At 42.4% G+C, this 21,866-nt stretch overlaps 1 protein-coding gene across 1 annotated transcript; it reads left to right on the plus strand.

Moving 5' to 3' along the window:
* The first annotated feature begins 1,284 nt into the window (after positions 1-1,284).
* Positions 1,285-21,713, plus strand: LOC134368550 (transmembrane protein 185A-like). Its single transcript, XM_063084984.1, has 6 exons — positions 1,285-1,297; positions 5,201-5,393; positions 7,817-8,024; positions 13,583-13,666; positions 19,314-19,490; positions 21,612-21,713. Exons 1-6 carry the CDS (start codon positions 1,285-1,287, stop codon positions 21,711-21,713), a joined length of 777 nt encoding a protein of 258 aa, XP_062941054.1.
* Positions 21,714-21,866: the final 153 nt, after the last annotated feature.

A 21,866-nucleotide genomic window follows, 5' to 3' on the forward strand; every position in this document is an offset into this window, starting at 1 on the left:
CTTTATCCAGTCATCCATAGATGGACATTTAGGTTGGTTCCATCACCTGGCTATTGTAAATAGAGCTGGAATACACTACCATATGATCCAGCAGTCCCACTACCGGGGATATATCCAAAGGATTGGAAAACAGCAGGTCAAAGGGATACCTGCACTGCCATGTTTATAGGATTTTCATAGATGTCCTTCCACTTCTAATTTGTTTAGAGCTTTTATCTTGAATAGGCACTGAATTATGTCAAATGCTTTTTCTGCAATTATTGAGATAATTATGTTTTTTGCTTTTTCAGTCTACTAATACAGTGAAGCATGCTTACTGATTTTCAAATGTTAAGTCAAGGTTGCAATCCTGGCTAAATCATGCTTGGTCATAATATAATATGCTTTTTTTGTAGATTTGCCAATTTTCTTTATCTTCTCAAAGAACCAGCTTTTCGATTCATTGATTTTTTTCTCTAGTGTCTTTCTACTGTATTTCATTGATTTCTATGTTTATATTTATCATTTTCTTTTTCTGTTGACTTTTAATAATTTCTTTCTCCTCCTATTTTCTTAAGGTGGAATTGTATATCACTGACTTGAGATTGTTTCTAATGTTAAGTGTTTGATGGTAAAATTTCCCTTAAGTACTGCTTTAAGCTGTACTTCACAAATTTTGGTTTGTTGTATTTTCACATTCATGCAGTTCAAAATATTTTCTCATTTTTCTCATTTTTTTTTCTTTTGCCTATGGATTACTTAGAAGTGTAGTGTTTAATTTTCAAGTATTTTGAGAATTTTCCAGATATCTTTCGTTAGTGATTTCTAGTTTAATTCCATTTTCCTTAGAATTTTACTTTGTATGATTTCAATCCTTTTAAATTGGTTAAGCCTTTTTTTATGGCCCAGAATTCAATCTATCCTATTGAATGTTCTACATTCACTTAAAAGGAATTTGCATTCTACTGTTGTTGGGAGGAACTCTTTATCATATCAATTAGGTCAAGTTGAGATTGATAGTGTTGATTCAATCTTGTATACTTAGTAGTTTTCGTTTTATGTGTTCTATCAGTTACTGAGAGAAGAATGCTAATTACCAGTTATAATTGTGGATTTTTCTGTTTCTCCTTTTGGTTTGATTAATATTTTCTACATGCATTTTGAAGCTTTATTAGGTATATAAATGTTTATGATTGCTATATCCTCTTGACAAATTGACTCCTTTATCATTATGAACTGCCTCTGTTTGTCCCAGGTAAGATTCCTTGTTCAAAATATACTTTGTCTTATGCTTTAGTAGGCAGAATGGCCCCCAAAGGTATCTCAACCCTAATTCCTGGAACCTGTGATAGTGTTATATTGCATGGCAAAGGAGACTTTGAAGATATATTTAAGGTTACAGTATTAGTTTCTCTTGTTACCATGACAAATTACCACAAAGTTAATGTCTTAAAGCTACACAGAATCATTATCTCACAGTTCTTTAGGTCAGAAGTCTCCAGGTATAGTATGGCTCACTAGGGTCTTGTACTTAGATTCTGACAAGGGTGAAATTAAATTGTTAGCAGGGCTTTATTCATTTCTGGAGGCTCTGGGGATTAATCTGCTTCCAAACGCATTTGGGCTATTGTCACAATTTAGTTCCCAGCAGTTATAGAGCTGAGGCCTGCATTTCGTTGCTGGCTCTCAGCCAGGAGTTATTCTGTACTTCTGGAGGCTGCTTGCCTTTCTTGGCTCAGGGTTCCTTTTCTCTGTCTTCCAATCCAGCAACGGTAGGTTCAGACCTTCTCATGTTTGGAATCTCTCTGACTTCCCATTGTGCCTCATCTTTCTTCTTCCACCACATCTCCCTTATTCTTCTGCCTTCTTATTTTTCTTTTAAGGGCTTCTCTGATTACATTTGGCTCATCTGGATAATCAAGGACAATTTCCCTGTTTTTTTTTTTTTTTTTTTTTTTTTTGTGGTTGTTGCTGTTGTTTGTTTGTTGTTTCTTTGACAGTTTTTTTTAAATGAGACATAATTGATTATATATAATTGTGTGATACAGAATTGAATATCAATACATGTGTACAATATGTGGTGATCAAATCATGATAATTAGTATACTCATGTTTACAAAACATAATCTTTGTGACCCTTAAGTATTTTCTCACTAAACCTGCACCCTCTCCCCCTTTCCCTGCCTCTAATAACCACAGCTCTCTTCTCTTTTTTCTTTTTTTGAGGTTGAATGTATTTTTGTGATTCTCTTTCTTTCTTTCTTTCTTTGTTTCTTTCTTTCTTTTCTTTCTTACTTTCTTTTCTTTCTTTCTTTATTTTATCCCCCACTTATGAGTGAGGACATGGAGTATTTCTCTTTCTGTGCCTGGCTTATTTCACTTAACATAATATTCTCTAAGTTCATCCATGTTGCTGTGAATGGCAGAATTGCATTCTTTTTTATGGCAGAGCAGTACTCCATTGTGTGTAAATACCACATTTCCCTTATCCAGTCATCTGTTGATGGACATTTCAGTTGGATCCATAGCCTGGCTATTGTAAATAGAGCTGCAATAAACATGGGAGGGCAGGTATCTCTTCAACATAATGATTTCCATTTCTTTGGGTATTTACCCAGCATTTGGATTGCTGGATCATATGGCAGTTCTATCTGTAGCTGTTTGAGAGACCTCCATCGTGTGTGTGTGTGTGTTCCATGATAGCTCTACTACTTTACAGTCCCACCAACAGTGTAGGAGAGTTCCCCTTTCTGCACATCCTTTCTAGCATTTGTTATTCTCTGTCTTTTTAATAATAGCCAGTGTAACTGGGGTGAGATGATAATCCCCCTGTTTTAAGGTCATCTGATTAGTAACCTTAATTTCATCTGAAAAGTCCGTTCACAATAGTACCTAAATCAGTGTTTGATTGAATTACCAAGACAGGAATCTTGGGAAACATCTTTACAATTTTGCCTACCACTGGGCCTTAAAATAGGGATACTAGCCTTGTTTATTCAGGTGGATCCAGTCTAACCATATGAACACTGAAAAGCAGAGAACTCTCTCTGACTGAGAGCAGGAGAGAGATGGAAGAAGTCAAAAACATCCCAAGCATGGGAAAGATTTGATATAGTTGTTGCTGGCTTTGAGGTATAAGGGCCTATGTGCAAGGACCCAAAAGAACTCTCTAGTATCTAAGGGCCGCCCCTAGCTAACAGCCAGCAAAGAAACAAGGACTTCAGTCCTACAGCCAGCAATAAGAAACTGGATTCTGCCAACAACCTGAATGAGCTTGGAAGAGATTCTGGACAGAGTCTTCTGATAAGAGGTGTGCCAACGGATATCTTGATTTCAGCCGTATGAGATGCTTACACTGAAACAAACAAGCCCAGCTGGCCTTCTGTCATACAGAATTGTGTGATAATAAATTTGCATTGTTATAAGCTGCTAAATTTGTGGTGATTTGTTACAGCAGCGGTAGAAGACTAAAACAGATATTGATATACTCAATCCACCTTTTTTTGGTTAGTGTTGGTGTAGTATAACTTTCTTCATTCTTTTGCTTTTAATCTCTCTGTGACTTTATAGATAAAATGAGTTCCTTACAGACAGCATATAGTTGTCTTGCTTATTTATCCAATCTGATAATCTTTGTCTTTAAATTGGTATTTATTCCATGTGCTTTTAATGTAATTATTTGACAGGGTTGTGTTTTAGCTACCTTCTTGCTGCAGCCTGGAAACTATCTCCAGCCAGTTAACTGGGGCAGTAGTGAGGCTTATCTCCTTTGTTTCCTTCTTTGCTTCCTCCCTCCCTCCCTGTCCTTCACTGCCTGTTGTACAGTGTCTGAAAACTGTTTTGTATATTTTGCCCAGTTTCTCGTTTAAGGTGGGAAGGTAAATCCTGTTCCTGTTATTATATCAAGGCTGGAAGTCGACATCATCAACAATATAGTTTCTGATTAATATTTCAAGGACAGCCTCTACATTAATTCCTTTTTATGTGAGATAGGAGTGTGTGTGTGTGTAGTTTGTGTGCATGTGCCTGTGTGCACATAATTTATTCTGTCATGAAAAGTACAATACAGTTGGCTCTCTGTATCTGTGGGTTCTGCAACTGCAGATTCACCCAAGTGCAGATCGAAAATATTCACAAAAACATAATAAAAAAAAGAATGCAACAAAATATTCAAATAAAAATTCATACAATATAACAGCTATTTTGTGGCATTTATTTTGTATTAGGTATTATAAGTAATGTACATTGGTTCCAGGACCACCCTGCAGATACCAAAATCCGCAGATGCTCAAGTCTGTTATATAAAATGGCATAGTATTTGCACATAACATACACACATCCTCCTGTATACAGTCATCTGCCCTCCATATGTGGGTTTCTCATCTGCAGATTCAACCAAGCACAGGTTGAAAATATTTGAAAAATAAATAAATAAATATTAGAATACAACAGTAAAGAGTAATATAATTTTAAAAAGATCATTACAACTACGTTCATAGCATTTACATTGTATTAGGTATTATAATTAATCTAGAGATTATTTAAAGTGTACAGGAGTATATGCATAGGTTATGGGCAAATACTATGCCATTTTTTAACAGGCACCTAAACATCATCAGATTTTGGAATCCACAGGAGGTCATGGAACCAGTCCCCCTGCAGATACCGAGATGACTACATGTGTACTAAAATGTACATGCCATATGAACATGGCAGATGTCCGGCTTTTTAAAAATACAGTCAAATAGTCAGTGACAGAACTGGACCAGTACCATATCCTGAACATGTCAAGCTTTTCCAGTCTCCGTGTCCTGGTACGGCTCATTCCTTCTGCCTTGAATGCTTCCTCATGTCACTCCCTTTCCTGCCTGGTGGCTTTCCTCATTTCCTCCGGAACCAGCTTCAGGGTCACCACCTGCTTCCCAGTGCCTCAGACAGAGTCCATATTTCCTCTTCCCAGCTTCCATCGCGCCATTACAACCAACATGTTATAACTGTACGTTTCTGTGTGGAGTCCGTCCTCCTAGAAAGTCCTAGAAAGCAGGACACTTATTTTAGTTTTCTTTATGTTTCCTTTATCCTCAACACAGTATGTCTGCTATATAGGAATTTTGAATAAATGATTGTTAAATTAGTGACTCTTTATGTGCTGACAAATAATGCTGTTATTACTCTGCATTTCAATATCACATGTTTGTCAAAGTGAACCCTCTTTAATCAGTTTACTTTTCTCCTAGCAAATTCCTCATCTACGCCTGTCTTCTGCTGTTCTCTGTGCTACTGGCCCTTCGTCTGGATGGCATCATTCAGTGGAGTTACTGGGCTGTCTTTGCTCCAATATGGCTGTGGAAGTTAATGGTCATTGCTGGAGCCTCAGTTGGAAGTGGAGTCTGGGCACGAAATCCTCAATATCGGTAATACTGCTTTATAAAATCTGTTGGTCTCCATCCTAAGGGAGCAATATCTTGGTTTTTCTCACTTTTGATAAAGTAAGGACTATTTCCTTTTCTACCTATCTGGGGTTTTATAAGACGGATAGTACAGGCAAACTGAAATCTCTTCTACATTTCTAAAAATTAAGTGTTTGATATGTATATCCTTACAAAGCAGTGTTATTTAGGGTGATTAAGTTCCCAGCTAGTCCATACATGCCTATATAATACAAAATGTACCCAAAATACAGAACTGATATGCTACACTAGACTAAGAAGCACGAAACTACCCTGTTGTTAGGAGAAGACATTCACAGTTCTAGCTTTGGTCATCACGGGTCTCTCTTTCTCCAATTCATTTTTGGAACTGGGGCTTCCCTTGTCCCATCCTCTTAGTCGTGGGGCTTTACGACTGTTAGCAAGGGGACATAACTTGGCCAGGAAACCTGAGTCCCTGAGCCAGGGGCTAGGGAATGAGGAAAGTTGAGGGCCAGATGCTGAGAAGGAAAGCAGAGTTTTGGGGGGCAGGGAGAGGGGTAACTTTTAGCTTCTCCACCACCCCCAAGCTCTTCTTCTTGGATGCCTCAGCTGGTCCAAATTCCTGGGAGTTGGCTCACTCTAGGGTGCAGCCTGCTGTGTCTGGGATGTGGGAGAGGCTTTCCCTTATCCCTTCTCTCTCACAGAAATTGGAATTACAGAAAGGAAAAGGGGGGACTTGAAAGTGGGAGGCTGTTCTAAACCTTTCCCAGGGAGATGGTGAGAGAAGGAATGCTCAGTAGGCAGGTGGGGAGGGAAAAGGGAGATACATGTAGCTGCTCATGTCGGAAATAGGTACAAGTTGGGACCTCCTCAACTTTTTAAATTCTTGGTTATTAACTTTAAAAATAATTTAAGATTTAGATTGTGTAAATTATGTATCACGTACATATCTAAAAACTTTAAACTAGCCACACAGACAGCCTTGGCAGATGAGGGCCATTCATGTGTAGCTATGTTAAAGTTATTAGATTATTTCTTTAAGAGATTGGTTACCAGGGTGGCTGCACATTTTTTCTTTTTCATGTTTTCAGGTATCTAATATTTGCTCCTCAAGAATAAAAAGTTAAAGATTTTAGGTCCCGCTGCTTGATATTTAGAAGCTATGTAAACTTTTCTTCGTTGGTTTGATGTAAGATTTTTCAAGGAAGGAAAGGAATTGTGTATGTGGTCTAATGTATGGAACATACAGACATGGTCATTCTAGTGTTAACATCAAACCAGTGCAATGCTGTTGGGTCCTACAGGAATAATCTCTGACCTCATTTTCTCTGTGTTCTACACTCAGGAGTATTTATCACCAACAAGACATGCATATCATAAATATTCATCTGTGTTTTGAAGGAACATTGTAGTTCTTTCAAATGCATTATAAAGCGTTTTCCTGATTAGCAGTCTTATCATATTTAAACTGTTAATCTATGAAATTTATGCATGATACTTAAACAGCTAATGAAACTGATTTTGTTTGAGAATAGTTTTAACTCTTGTTCTTTCTCTTTCATCTGCAGGTGTTAATTGATTCTAATGAAATAGAAAGGAAAATAAAAACGCATTTATACTTTTTACAGGTTGAGCATTTCTAATCCTAGATCCAACATGCTTCAAAATCTGAAACTTTTTGAGGGCTGACATGATGCTCAAAGGTCATGCTCAAAGGAAATGCTTATTGGAGCATTTTGGATTTTTAGATTAGGTATGCTCAACTGGTAAGTGTAATGCAAATACTCCAATATGCAAAAAAAGATCCGAAACCCAAAATGCTTCTGGTCCCAAGCATTTGGGGTAAAGGATACTCCACCTGTATTTGCATTTTAAAATAGTACTAAACGATAGATACTATTTCTTATTGAACTATGACCCCCACTTTTTCATAAGTTAGTTATTTTTGTACTATTGCATGAAGTGTGGTTTACATGATTTTTAATTTGTTGAGAGATGACGATCATAAGACCTAAGGGATTTTTGCCAGTTTTTAGCATTAGAAGCAATCAGCCTGAATAATGTGGGAGCTAACTCTTGTGGTTGAACTAACTTTATGAACACAAGTGTATATGTACATTGGCAGGTAAATAATAACTGCTTCTTTCTGAGAATATACTTATGCAGTGAAAACATTAAAATCCGGCTTGGTTATAATGTTCATTTGTTGTCAGATAGTAATTCTTTGATGTTTAAAGGATTGCCTATTGATAGCTAGGCTTAAGTTAGCTTTCTACCTCTTTTCTCTGTGCCTTTTTGTCAAATTTACGAGTCAAACTCAAAGGATCAACATAAGTCGGTATTTGCCCTGAACTGCTTGCTTATAATGGAAGTTCTGAACTGAGGGTGTTTTTTCTCCTTCTTCCTGTTCTTCTGTCCCATTTTAGAACAGAAGGAGAAACGTGTGTGGAGTTTAAAGCCATGTTAATTGCAGTGGGCATCCACTTGCTGCTGTTGATGTTTGAAGTTCTGGTCTGTGACAGGATGGAGAGAGGAAGCCACTTCTGGCTTCTGGTCTTCATGCCACTGTTCTTTGTTTCCCCGGTGTCTGTTGCAGCTTGTGTTTGGGGCTTTCGACATGACAGGTCACTAGAGGTGAGATCTCATATGTTTAAGAATTTTTTCAAAAATAAAATCTTTTGGTCAGTTATTCTAATGTCAGTTTTATGCCTTTGGTAGGAAGAGATTGATCATTAACTCTAGATCATGGGATACTGGGAAACAAAAGAGAATGGAAATAATTGTTTCTTTCTGGACTGGCCTTTTCACCCAGGCCATCAGCCTTCTCCCAGCTTCACATCTTTCCCTATCCACCTGTGTCAGTCAGGCTTCTGCAGAGAAACAGAACTAATAGGATAAATGAAGGTGTGGATACAAAGAGATTTCTTTTAAGGAACTGGCTCACATGACTGTGGGAGCTGGCAAGTCTGATATCTATAGGGCAGGCAGGCAGCCTGGAGACCGGGCATGAGTTGAGGCTGCAGTCCTGAGGCAGAAAGTCTTCCTCTGCAGGAAACCTCAGTCTTTGCTTTTACAGCTTTCAACTGATTGGATGAGGCCCATCCATCCACATTATGAAGGGTGATCTCCCTTATTGAATGTCAGTCCCTTCACAGTGACCCCTAGCCTGATGTTTGATTATATAACTGGATACCATAGCCCAGCCAAGCTGACACATAAAACTAACTATCTCAGCAACTCAGACCTCATGATCTTGCACCTCAGGTGCTCTATGGTGAGCTTATCCTGATGTGTCCACACGTTTGTGTATTCATTCGATAATCATTTATCTGGTATTCACTGTATGCCACTGTAGGCCTTTTTGCCTAAGCATAGGGGATACACAGATGAATAAAATACCAGGACTAGTAATACTAATACTAGAGTAATGAAAATAAGTGCAGGTAACATTTACTGAGCACTCACTTTGTGCTAGGCATTGTGCTAGGCACCTCACAACAGGGGTATCTAATTAAATATTTAGAACAACCCTGTGAGGTAGGTGCATTCGCTTTCCAGAGAGGGTAAATAATTGGTTCATGGCCACACTTTAAGGGCCAGGGCAAGGATTCTATTTCAGTCAGCCTGATTCCAAAGTCAGGCATTTAACTTCACAGAAGCTGAGGGCCCAACACTGTGTACTAACTGGTTGAGGGAGAGCTGGAGACTCTAGATGCCTTGTTTCGAGCCATGAGGATAAAGAGTGAAGGAAGGAGACTGTAGTTGGGTTGGAAGGGCACATAGGAGCCAGAGTGTATGTCGCTCATGTGAGCCTTGACCCCAGGTGTAGGCTTGAGGAAAAGGTAGTCAGAGAAAGGGACAGTAGTGGAGCAAGGCCCTGTGTGACCCAGAGGGAATGGGACCCAGAGTGCCAGAAAGGGCTTGGCTGTGAACATGGGGGAGGTTCTCAACTCTGGTGCTGGCGGAAAGGCCAGTCGTGGCTGTGGCTGGGAGGTAGGGGTGGATTGTGGAGGGGAGTGCCTCCAGTGGCCCACTTTATCCGTCCCTGCATTCCCTAAGCCTTCAGTGATCCAGCCACTTCTCTTTGGCACTGCTCCCCTCTGGCTGCTTGCTGGGGACTGCTGAAGAAAGTCGTGTGACCTGTGGACTGAACCACCCCAGGTTGACGGTCTCCACTTCAGCCAGACCAGGCATTCTCAACGGAGCAGTAGCACCCAGCCTCCCATGGGGTGCAGATTGGTTTGGGATGGGGAAAACTCATTCTTTTCATGAATGAAGCACCAATATGTATACAGTATATTATGTACAAAGCATCTGTGGTATTAATATTTCATGGGAACAGGGGTGCACAATTAGGAAAAAAAATGTCTGCCCAGGCTTCTTGGGGTGCGGCGTGGGAGGGCAGTAATGAGAGCAGGACTGAGAAGTGTCGAGTTGGACTCTCCCGTGCCCGGGCAGCCGTTACCCATCTGTCTCTATTCGCATGGTGCTCCTGTTCCCCAGGAGCCACTTGAAACCTTTGCCCCTCTTAAAGTCCTCCCTGTTCTCCGTCCTCCCTGTGAGTCCTCCTTCCTGGGGACAGCTAGTCTCACTTGTGCTTCAGCCCCTATCCCCTCTCAGCATTTGCTCCGGACTGACTTAGCCACACCTGATCCAGTGGCTCTGGCCTCTCTCATCTGAAAGAGAAAACAAAACAGCAGCAGCAAACCCTTCCCAACCGTGTCTAGCCATTGTGCTTTTTCATTCCATGCCCAAAAAAGCTCCTTGAAACAGTGCTGTTCCTTCCCCACTTCCTTATTCCTTCCCTCGGTCCTTGCAAAGCCCCCTGCACTCCCGGAACCTGGCACAAACTCCTCTGGCCGAGTCCCACGGGCCTCTTTAGTCCTCATCAGTTCTGACCATTGGCCACTCTGTAGCTCCTGGTACTGTTGAGCGTTTCTTGAAACGACCGAGACTGCCCTCATTTCTGGTCTTTTGACACTCTGGCCACCTTGTCTTCAGCTCCTTCGTTGTGTTCTTCCCCCACCCACTCCTTACAAGTCGCTCTTTCTCAGTGTCCAGTCTTGGGCGTTTTCTATCCTCACTGCACATGCTTTCTCTGAATGATCATGTTTCCATTCCTGCTTCAACTGCCACAGAAGCGCTGTTGCTTCCTCAAGCCCTATTTCCGACCTCGCGCGTCAGCTCCAGACTCCTCATCCACCTTCCTCCCAATCGGCAGTCCCAATATTGGTGAAAGGCACCGTTCCACCTAGTCATACACTTTATACTTTACGCCTGTGTTGCTTTGCATGCTTTTTTCTATTACCTGAGCAAAGGAAGTAAAACCAAGCATTGGAAGTCATCACAAAAGCTTTAATTAAACAAAATCAAGGAAATCAACACGTTCTAGGTAATACCCATTTGCATCCATGTTTCTCAGTAGGGGAGGGAGCTGTGCTATTGGCATTTGAATAGGAAATTTGTTGTTGAACAGGACTGTCCTGTGCATTGCAGGACACTTATTCCTGACCCCTGCCCACTAAATCCTAGTGAAGGTGCTGTCCCCCGGGTCTTTGTGACATCCGAAGGTGCTCCTACGTGTTTCCTAGCCTCCCCCAGAGGGAGCAGTGTTGCCGAGGCTGAGCAGCACTGATAGTTACCCGGATGCTGTTGCATGGAGGCTGAGAACAAAGTTAAAGGAAACTGTAAAAATGTGGAACTTTATTTTTTAGAAAGCAAAAGCATACACAAGGGCTAGGACTGCATTGGGCATGAGCGACAGACAGCAGGTCTTTGGTATATTCATCCTCTTGGCACTCCTACCTATGGGAAGAAACAACACGCAGGAGCTGAGCTCCCTCTTGGGTCTTGTGTCTCAGGAGGAGTACCTTCGTTGGGGACGTGCCGATTGAGGGTCGGCTCCGCACAGAGATGTGAAAGAAGTGTTGGGATCTGCCAGGGAGCCCTATGGTGAGAGGGGAAGAGATAGCACTTTTCAGGCACCCTAAGGCGTAGAGGCAGGAGAAAACACAACTGCCGAGTGGACTCCATGTGGTTCAGATTTCACTGGGGCATAAGGTGGAGAACGGAGGATACTGTTGGATTGGGGCAAAAGGAACGGAGCCTCTACCAAGGGATTGGGCTGGATAGGGGCCACATCCTCAGCCCTCAGAGCATGCGCTCAGGTACGCCAGGCCCCCTAATGAACTCACGGTGCACCAGGAGATAGTGGACATTTTGAAGAAAACAGTGATGCTTGACATTTGTTGGGACACCATACAAACTGCTAGCTCGAAATAGTTTATAGTCTTACCATTAGGTCACACTACCTTCCTTTTGGTGATGTCCTATCTTTAAGAAGCTGGGTGATCGGCAGTTGCTGTGATTGAAACCTAGCGCTGTGTGAAAATTCAGGTAAGAAGAGGTAACAAGAGTGGAAGTGCCACTAGGCGTTAGTTGTGGTTATTTAAGAATGAAGAAAAGTAATATGTTTCTTTTGATTTATGTGAATTATGTTTTCAAATGGCTACTTAGGACAGAACTATTTGCTGTGTTTAGGACGAATTACTTAAATCAGTGGAACTATTAGGTATTTCTTTTGGCCTAGGTGTCTGTGGAAGAATTATTGAGTCTCTAAATGCCCTGCAAACTGAGAACGCAGGGGAAGCTCTGGGCCAGGTCACAGATTTTCATTCTGTAGGCAAGGCAGCAGTGAGTACTGCCACCGCAATGCACAGCAGCCTGGAGGGCATGTGGGAGCAAAGGGCCATCACGACCGCAGCCAGCAAGGCCAGCAAGGGGGCTGTTGAGGTGGTTGGGGGTTGGTGAGGAGGAGGGCCTGACTAGGTGGGATAGTCCCCAGGGATTCAAGAGGAGTTTGCATGGTAGAGTGGACAGGACTTGGTGACTGAACGTGAGCATGTGGGAAAAATAGTGTAGGGTGATTCCTGCGTTCACAGTTTGGGGACTGAAGCTGCTGTGGTGCCTACAGTACTACGGGAGGCTACAGAAAAGAGAGGGACAGTGGGCTTCAAGGAAAAAGGGATGATGAACTCAGTTTGGAACTGGCTTAATTTGCAGATCCTCTAGGAGAACCATGTAGCACCTGCACAGCTGGGTCTAGTGCTTAGCAAGAAGACTTAAGTGGGACATGAATTTGAGAACCAAGCACTAGGAGGTAATGCCAGCCAGGGGCGTGGCTCACATTTCTTCGCTCCCGTCACCAGAGTAGAGTGAGTGAATGAAGGTGTGTGTGTTTGTGTTCATGTGTCTCTAGTGGGGAGCATCGCGATTTAAGCAGAGGAAAAAGAAGCTGAGATGGAAATGTCAGAGCACCAGGAAGAGGCCAAGAGTGCATGATGGGACCCTAGAAGCCCAGAAGGAGGGTTACAAGAAAGGAGCTGTCAGCACTATCAGAGTCTGCAAAGACTCCCAGGAAGATGTGAATAAAGCGTTCCGCTACCCCTAGTTATTGGTGACCTTGGTGGAAGCAGTTTCCCGGTTCTCCAGGGACAGAGGCCACATCACAGCGGGGCAGCTTGGAACGGCAGTGAAACAAGAGGCCTTCAGTATCATTGCTATCGCAAAGCTTGGCTGCTACAGGTAGAGGAACTTCAGGCTAAGAAGGGTACTGGATCAGGGAGGGGTGGGTTTATTTGGTTTGGCGGTTTTCTTTTTAATCAGAAGGAGTTAACTTGTTTCTGTGCTGCTGGGAAGGATCAGTGGAATAGGCCGTGTTAAAGATGCAGTAAAGAATCTGTAATTGATGCCTCGATGTGACAGTTCCTCAAGGAGCCCCAAAGGAAGGGGTAGGACGCAGGACCCAGTCCTAGGTATGAGAAGAAGGGTGGTTACAAGTCAAGATGATTGTTGGTAGGGGCAGGAAGGAACATTGGAGTGCCCATGGCAAATTGCCTCATTTCTCTCTAAACTTGGAAACAAGGTCATCAGGTGGGCAGGCAGGCTGAGGCCTTGAACAGCAGAAGGGGAAGGGCAGCATTGAGTGGAAGGGCCAGGCAGGAAGCTGGGCATGTTTCTCCACAGCAGAACATCGTTGTGCTCCTCTGGTGCCAAAAATCAGGAGTTTCAAGTGCAATGTAATAAAAGTTTTACTGTATTATAATTTGCATTGCCTTTTATTGTTCATCAAATAACTGAAGTATGGAATACAACTTTTACTTGGTTTAACTGACTCTTCTCTTCATTTTTAGTTAGAAATCCTGTGTTCTGTCAACATTCTCCAATTTATATTCATTGCCTTAAGACTGGACAAGATCATCCACTGGCCCTGGCTTGTATGTAACTTTTTAAATACTTAAATAATTTTTTCTTTTTTATTATAAAAGTAATTTATGTTTATTATAGAAAACTTGGAAAAGACAGAAAAGCCTAGGTAATAGACTAATAATTACCCATAATCCCACCACTGGGAGATAATACGGTTAGTGATTTTATTTCCTTGTTTTATACAAATAGTTGGGATCATACCGTGTGTATAATTGTGTGTTCTGCTTTTTTGTTTTAACATTTAATAAGAAGCATTTTCCCATGTTAAAAAAGAAAAGGTCTTTATAAACATGACTTTTAAAGTTCATGTGATGCAAAATATTCTTCAAATGCATTTATCAAACCAGCTCCTTCTCAGTATTTTGGCTGTTGTCAGTGTTTTGTGATTTTCAATCATGCTGCAGTGTATATATTTTTGCCTAAAAATCTTGGCCTGATTTTTTAAAATTGTTTAGTAAAAACTCCAGAAACAGTATTACTAGGGTATGGACTATTTGAGATTCTTAAATATATATATTGCACTACCAACTTGCTTTTCAAAAAGCTGTACAAATTTACACTTTTGCCAGGGAGGGATCTACATCAGACTTCTGAACTGTGACTTCAGTTAATGAGTGTTTGGTTAAAATCATCTGTGGATAGAAAGGATAGATAGATAAATGGCAAGCTAAAGATTAGAGAATATAGGATGGTTTCAACTGTTAAATGCATAGAAAGAAAACTGAGAACAAAGGCAGAAAAGTTACATTGCCTGTGGGAGGTGAGGTCATGCCAGTGTTTTGGTTTCTGTTATTAGATACACACGTGACATTTTGAGTGTTAAACCCAGTTTACCTTTAAAAAGAAATGAAAGTAATAACTATAGTAAAAAAGAAAATATTCAATTGAAGGCAGGGAAGAAAATAAGGTAACATAAGTATACTCTAATATTAAAGAGAAGATTTATCACTTCTGCCCAAAGGCTTGGATGAAACTTTCATAATCAGAAATATTCTTCAGGCACCTATCCTACATCTTCAAGGTGCTGTATCTGGAGAATGATAATTGGGTTCAAAACTTTCTATTGTGACATGGATGAAAGAAATCCACATAAGACCAAACTTTTAGTATAAGGTACAATCAGCAAAAAAAGAGAAAGATTAGGAATTTTCAGAGTTTTCTGCAAGTGAGCAGAGGGATTTTTCCACCCTCAGTGCTGTACAGCTCTCAGTGGATGAAGCAGTCTGATTGCACATTTTCCTTATTGAGTAGGAGAGAGAGCAATTAAAGCTGTTAAAATCACTGACATTCCACCCAGGAAGGAAACTCCAAGAATTGAGTGCATCATCACAGATGTGCATTGGAAGGGGGAAGACAGGCTATGCAGAAGAGACTCTTGAGCAAAACCTGCAAACAAGAACTCCAAATGAATCAGGAAGATTAAAAAGTCACATACAACTCAAATCATAGATCTAAAAGTAAAATATAAAACTATAGGACTCTTAGAAGAAAACATAGGAAAAATCTCTGGGGCATGCAATTGCATGAAGAGTTCATAGAAATGGCACCTGTAAATGTAAATTAGTGCATACATTATGGAAAATACTTAGGAGGTTCCTCAAACAACTACAGATTGAACTGCCATACAATCCAGCAATCGCACTGCTGCATATACACCCAAAGGAATGGAAGCCATCATGTCAAAGGGATACCTGCAGTCTCATGTTTATCACAGCTCTATTTACAGTAACCTAGATTTGGAACCAACCTAGATGTCCATTGACAGATGATTGGATAAGGAAAATGTGGTACAGATACTAAACGTAATACTACTTGGCCACAAAAAGGGATGGAATTCTGCCATTCACAGCAACATGGATGAACGTAGAGGAAATTATGTTACGTGAAATGAACCAGGCACAGAAAGAGAAATATCACATGTCCTCACTCATAAGTGGGAGATAAAAAATAAAAAGAAGAAAGAAAAGATAGAAACAATAACAATAATATGTTGAACTTTCAAAAAAGAACAGAACTGTGGTTATTAGTGGTGGGAGAGGGGGACGGGAGAGTAACAGCAAGAAATTGGCTAAGGGTCACAAAGACTGGTTACGTTTTGTAAATATGAGAATACTCATTATCCGGATTTGATCACCACATACTGTACACAGGTAATCATATACAAATCTGTACCCACACACATAATCAATTATGTTTGAATAAAAAGATGGTCCAAAAAGTGGCACCAATTCTATGGTTCATAAAAGAAAGAAATCAGAAGTTTGCACTTACTCAGAATTAAAATGAAATGAACGAAAAGACAGGCCACAGATCAGAGGAAAATATTTGCAAAGCACACGTGAAAACATTGACTTGAATTCTTGTTACTGTATGGTGAGAGGTACATTTCTGGTTGCATTCTTCTGCATATGGATAACCAGTTTTCCCAGCACGACTTGTTGAAGAGGCAGTTTTTTCCCCTGTGTAGATTTTTGATGCCTATGTCCCATATCTGATGTCTGTAAGCCTGAGGGGTGATTACTGGGTTCTCAATTCTGCTCCACTAGTCTGAAGTTTTATTTTTATACCAGTACCATGCTGTTCTGGTTACAATATCTTTGTAGTATAATTCGAAGTCAGGTAGTTTCATGCCTCTGGCTTTATTTTTTATGCTCAGGATTGCTTTGGCTATTTGGGGTCTTTTGTTGTTCCATATGAAATGTAAGATTGTTTTCTTCCATGTCTGTGAAGAATGTCATTGTTATTTGATGGGGATTGCACTGAATCTGTAGCTCACTTTGGGTAGCACAGACATTTTCACAATGTTAATTCTTCCAATCCAAGAGCATGGAATATCTTTTTTCTATCTCTTTGTGTCTTCTTTCGTTAATGTCATAAGTGGTTTGTAGTTCTTGTTGTAGAAACTTGATTAAAGACTTAAGTATAAGACATGAAACTGTAAAATTACTAAGGTAAAATCTACGTGAAACACTTCAGCAACTAGGTCTGGGCACAGACTTTATGAACATGAGCCTGAAAACACAAGCAGCAAAAGAAAAAATAAACAAATAGGACTATATCAAAGTAAAAAGCTTCTGCACATAAAAGGAAACAATCAACAGAATGAAATGACAACCTACACAGTGGGAGGTAATTTTTGCTAATTATGCATCTGACAAGGGGTTAATATCCATACTATACAAAGAACTCAAGCAATTATACAGTAAAAAAACAACTAAACCAATTAAAAAATGGGCAAAGGAGCTCAATAGACATTTTTCAAATGAAGACATACAAATGGCCAACAGGTACATGAAAAAATGCTTAAGAGCACTAGTCATCAGGGAAATGCAAATTAAAACTTCATTGAGATACCACTTCACATCAGTTAAACTGACTATAATCAAAAAGATGGTGAATAACAAATGCTGGCGATGATGTGGAGAGAAGGGAATGGTCCTACACTGTTGGAGAGACTGGAAATTAATATAACCACTATGGAAAACAGTATGGAGGTTTCTCAAACAACTACAGATTGATCTTTCATACGATCCAGCAATCCCACATCTGGGTATATAACCAAAGGAATGGAAATCATCATTTTGAATGGATACCTGCACTCCCATCTTCGTCTCAGCTCTGTTTACGATAGCGTAGACATGAAACTCACCTAAATGTTCATCTATGGATGATTGGATAAGGAAAATGTGGTTCATATATGCCGTGGAATAATACTGAGGCATAAAAAAGAATGAAATTCTCCCATTTGCAACAACATGGATGAGCCTGGAGAAACTTATGCTCAAGGAAATAAGCCAAGCCCAGACAGATAAATACTGCATATGCTTACTCCTATATGGGAGCTAAGAGAGAAAGAAGGAAGGAAAGAAAGACCACAGTGGTGCATTGGACTTGCAGAGGGAGAGAACATTCTTTGGGCTACAAAGTGGGTTGGGAGGGATAGGGGAAGGGGAAGGGAGGATGGGGATAATTGGGTGGGGAACATGGGGTACAAATGCAATTTGTGGTAGTGAGTATGCTGCCACCATGAATCTGGCCTTCACATCTTGGGCCCAAGGGGTGACAATCAGCTTTGTGACTCATGAATATTCATAACCAATTAAAAAGAAAAAAAGCATTGACTTGTATCCAAAACATACAAAGAACTCTTAAAAACTCAAAACTAAGAAGGGAGAAATCTAATTTAAAAACTGACAAGACTTGACAGACAGTTCACAAAGACGATGTACACGTGGCAAATGAGCACATGAAAAGTTTACCCGAGGGAAAGGCAAACTCCACCTATCACGAGGTCCCGCAGCCCATTTGTCAGAAAGACAAAACTAAAATCACTGACAGTCCCACGTGTTGGGGAGGATGCAGAGGAACAGGGACACTCCTACAGTTCTGGTCAGAAGACAATTATATTGTCGATCTGTAAAACAATGTGGCACTTTCTTATACAGCTGACCATGTGACCCAGCAGTCCCATGCCTGGGAGCTTACTCTAGGGAAATGAAAACACACAGCAACAAAAAAGCCCACGTGCGAGTGCTTACAGAAGCCTTATTTGTGATAGCCGAGACCTGGAACCACCATCACTGGATGGTTGCATGATCAAGCTGCAGTCATCTTGCGACGGAATACCACTCAGCTATGACAGGGACAACACGTGGACACGGGACAACTTGAGTCAAAGTTTACATGCGGTGTGATTCCGTCTGCACAACATTCTAACAGAGACAAAAGTATAGCAATAGAGAACAGAGCAGTGGTTGCCAGGGGTTATGGTGGGGTGACGCTGTGACAATGAAGGGACAGCACAAGGAAGCGTTAGAGAGTGATAGAAATGTTCTATGTCCATCCTGTGGCGATGTGTGTTAAAACTCACAGAACTGTACACCAAAAGCATACAGCCATTTTACTGTGTGACAAATAATAAAAGAAAAAGGGATAAATGAGAAGTGGTGACAGGGGCCAGGGCAGGCAGTAGGAAAATGACTCAAGAGAGCCTGGGCAGGCGACGCCCCAGGGTGCATCTAGCAGGCCTGAGTGTGGGTGAGACGAGGTCTTTCACGTACAGCAGCAACATACTCAGAATGTGCCTTGGCGTGGTGGCAGGGACGGGTGGTATTACATCCCCAGCATCAATCTGCCCAGCTCACTAAGTTGGTAGGGGTGGACATGGGGGTCTGTAGGAGCCCAGGCAGCCGCAGTTTCTTGGGAACATGGTGGCAAATGTGTTGTCAAAGCACCCCCAGCAGGTTGGGGAAATGTTGCCTGTGGAGAAAGTATGTCGGGGCGATATCATGCGTATGTGCACAGGGTGACAGCAGGGACCCGTTTCCTTGGGCAGATGTGAAGCCACCAGAGTCATGTGGAGCTGAAGGGAGGGAAGGAGGGAGGCTGTCAGGAAGAGAAGAGGATGCGGGGCCAGATGCGAGGCTGTCACCTGAAGGAACAGGCACTGATGACAACGTTTCCTGGGAGGTGGGCCCTGTCGTGCACACGCTCCACGTTTTCCTTCCCATGCTGTCCCCACCACAGTCCTGGGAGGTGGGACTGTCCTCGTGCCAGCTTGTGCTGCCTGAACTGGAGAGGAAGGTGACTACAGTGCGTCCTGTCAGAGGCTGGGGCAGAAGGTCTAGACAGATCCTCCTCTCCTCCTCCCCTCAGGTGGCGTGTGTCCCCCTGTGGATTCTCATGTCCTTCCTCTGCCTCGTGGTCCTCTACTACATCGTGTGGTCTGTCTTGTTCTTGCGCTCGATGGACGTGATTGCGGAACAGCGAAGGACGCACATCACAATGGCGCTGAGCTGGATGACCATTGTCGTGCCTCTTCTTACTTTTGAGGTGAGCTTTCTACGGGAAAGCTTGTCAGCCACCAGATTGTCACTCACTGTCTGTGAGTGTGAGTGTGTGTGTGAGAGAGGAGGAAAGTTGGGATGTGTGTGAGTGTGTGTGTGAGAGTATTTGAGTGTGTGAGTGTGTGTGTCAGAGAGAGAGAGAGAGAGAGAGAGAGAGAGAGAGAGAATGTGCAGCAATGTATGACTTAGGTCACTTTCACAGGGGGTCACTGGTCCTCACAGGTGCCTGAGTCAGCTGTGCTCTGCTTGGGAGGCAGGACTGTGGTGATTCCATTCATAAGCTGGTGACACAGAGGGGTCATCTTGGGGGGCTCTGGAGCACTGAAGAGAAAACCGATCATTTCTCTCAACATTGCTTGGGCATGGCAGGTTCCTTGCAAAGACTGTCTGAGTGGCAGCCCAAGGCCCCTGAAGGACTAAGAGGCCAAAGCTGCTGGAGACCGGAGTTCCTATAATGCCTTTCTCTGACTGGACTGAGAAGGCACTGTGAATTATTTCCCTTTCCCAGTATAAGAGCCAGAGGCCGTACACTCTCAATCCTGGTGGACTTTCAGTGATTCTGAAAAAAAAAAGAGAATGTTAGCTAATGGTCCTATGCAAGTGACATGACATACATGTGTCTAAACCAAATCACATAAATAGCAGCTCTTTGCTGAAAGCCAGAGCTATGGATTCCTTGGGCATTCTCTTCACTACCCTTCCCCTCCCACCCAACGGCCGAAGCCTTTTTAGAAGTCATCAGCAGCATGCATACGCTAGCAAAGGCCACTGCGATATGTCACTCTCAGGCTTAAGAATTCGCTTAAGAAAAAAGACTTTGCCACGCACGTGAAGCACACTGGCCGTTTCACTGAAAATACTAGGAGTGACCTTTGGAGACATCAAAAATGAATTACATTTCAATTCTAAGCCTGTACGTGCACGTGCATACAGGTTAATCCGAGTCCAATAATGAAGGCTTTGTAAACTTGTTTAAAAGAATGGTGTCCACAGACCAATCCCAAATCCAGAAATGATAAGGATTAGCGCCCTTGGACTGAAAGATGCCTCGAAAGGGTCTCTTTCAAACCAACTTTGTACTCCCCTTTTAGTAACAAAGGCCTGGCCATTAGAGGGGCTACTACTTAGTGGGAAGACGACCTAGAATCCTCTCAGCATGGAGATTTTCCACTGTTCCAATCCATCTCCTGTGCAGAGTGAATATTAAGAACAAAGTTGTCGGCAATGGCTAGAGAGCAGGTATCACCAAAGAAAGGGTTGTGTCCTCTCATTTGTGATTGAAAATGACAATTATTTTGGTTTTTTCCCCGCCTCTCCCCCAGTCCTCCGGACTCTCATCTGTTTTCAAATACACGTTCATGGGTATTTTTGTATTGCAATCGTTTACTCATGTCTAGTTAAACAAGTAGGAACTTTCCTCACAGTAGAGTCTCTGTAAAGCAGGCCTCAGAAATGAGAGGGTCTCCAACAATAAGAACAGGATGTATGAGGAAGAAATGGAAAGTAAAGACAACCCTGCTGGGATCGGTGGAGGGATGCATTTGGGACAGGCAGAGCTCCACATGACAGTGCAAAGCCCAGGCGAGCATGTGCCCATCCAATCACACATCAGTGCTCTGAGTACCACTCTGGTAGAGGAGCAAGAGGAGCATTCCGACCGTGCTCAGGCGCAGCCCCACTCTGAGGACAACTGGAGCAGGTGGTAATAAGTCACACTCTTTCTCTGGGCCCTTCTGAGAAGATGGAACCCACCAGCAGGAGTGGTTGGAAGAGACCAAAGCAGGAAAGAGATGGGGAGAGAAGAGGGACACCAACCGAGACTAGATTTCCCAGCCTGGTAGAGACCACCATCTCCTGGGAGGTACAGTCACCCAGGGGCCCAGCTGACCCAGACAGTCCTGGAGATACCCAAGTTCGGACTAACTGGGGACTGGCCCTTGAGCAAACCAGAGAGGCCGGCAACAGGCCGCCCCTGTCTTCAGGGGTGGGAGTGGCCATGGGATCAAGGCTGCTCAACTAATCCAGGGTCTGGCCCCGTGAAACCATGTGTCTCTCAGCACATGGGAGACCTTTCTGGGAATCTGAACCACCCTTTCTACACTTTTAGAAAAGAGAGAAGCTGGGGGGCCCAGCCACCGAATCCCCCCCAACACATGGCCAGGGCTCAATCTCCAGACTGGCCGTGAGCCACCTACGTGACATCACATGACAAATAAAGAGGACGATGACTTCAGCAGCCGGTTGCCCCCCTACCGAGATTCTAGAATCCTGTGGACAGTATTTATTGGGCATCGCCACTCAGAGTGAAGGCAGTTTGTACTTACTGGGACAGTGGTTAATGGTGTGGGGTACAAAGTGCTCC

The sequence above is a fragment of the Cynocephalus volans genome, chromosome X (genome assembly GCF_027409185.1).
Source record: "Cynocephalus volans isolate mCynVol1 chromosome X, mCynVol1.pri, whole genome shotgun sequence".
Taxonomy (NCBI): domain Eukaryota; kingdom Metazoa; phylum Chordata; class Mammalia; order Dermoptera; family Cynocephalidae; genus Cynocephalus; species Cynocephalus volans.

Excerpts from the sequence above, each read along its gene's own strand:
- LOC134368550 (XM_063084984.1), top strand. Across the intron at positions 8,025-13,582 it reads GACATGACAGGTCACTAGAG|TTAGAAATCCTGTGTTCTGT; the intron begins GTGAGATCTCAT and ends CTTCATTTTTAG. Across the intron at positions 19,491-21,611 it reads TGCCTCTTCTTACTTTTGAG|AAAAGAGAGAAGCTGGGGGG; the intron begins GTGAGCTTTCTA and ends CTACACTTTTAG.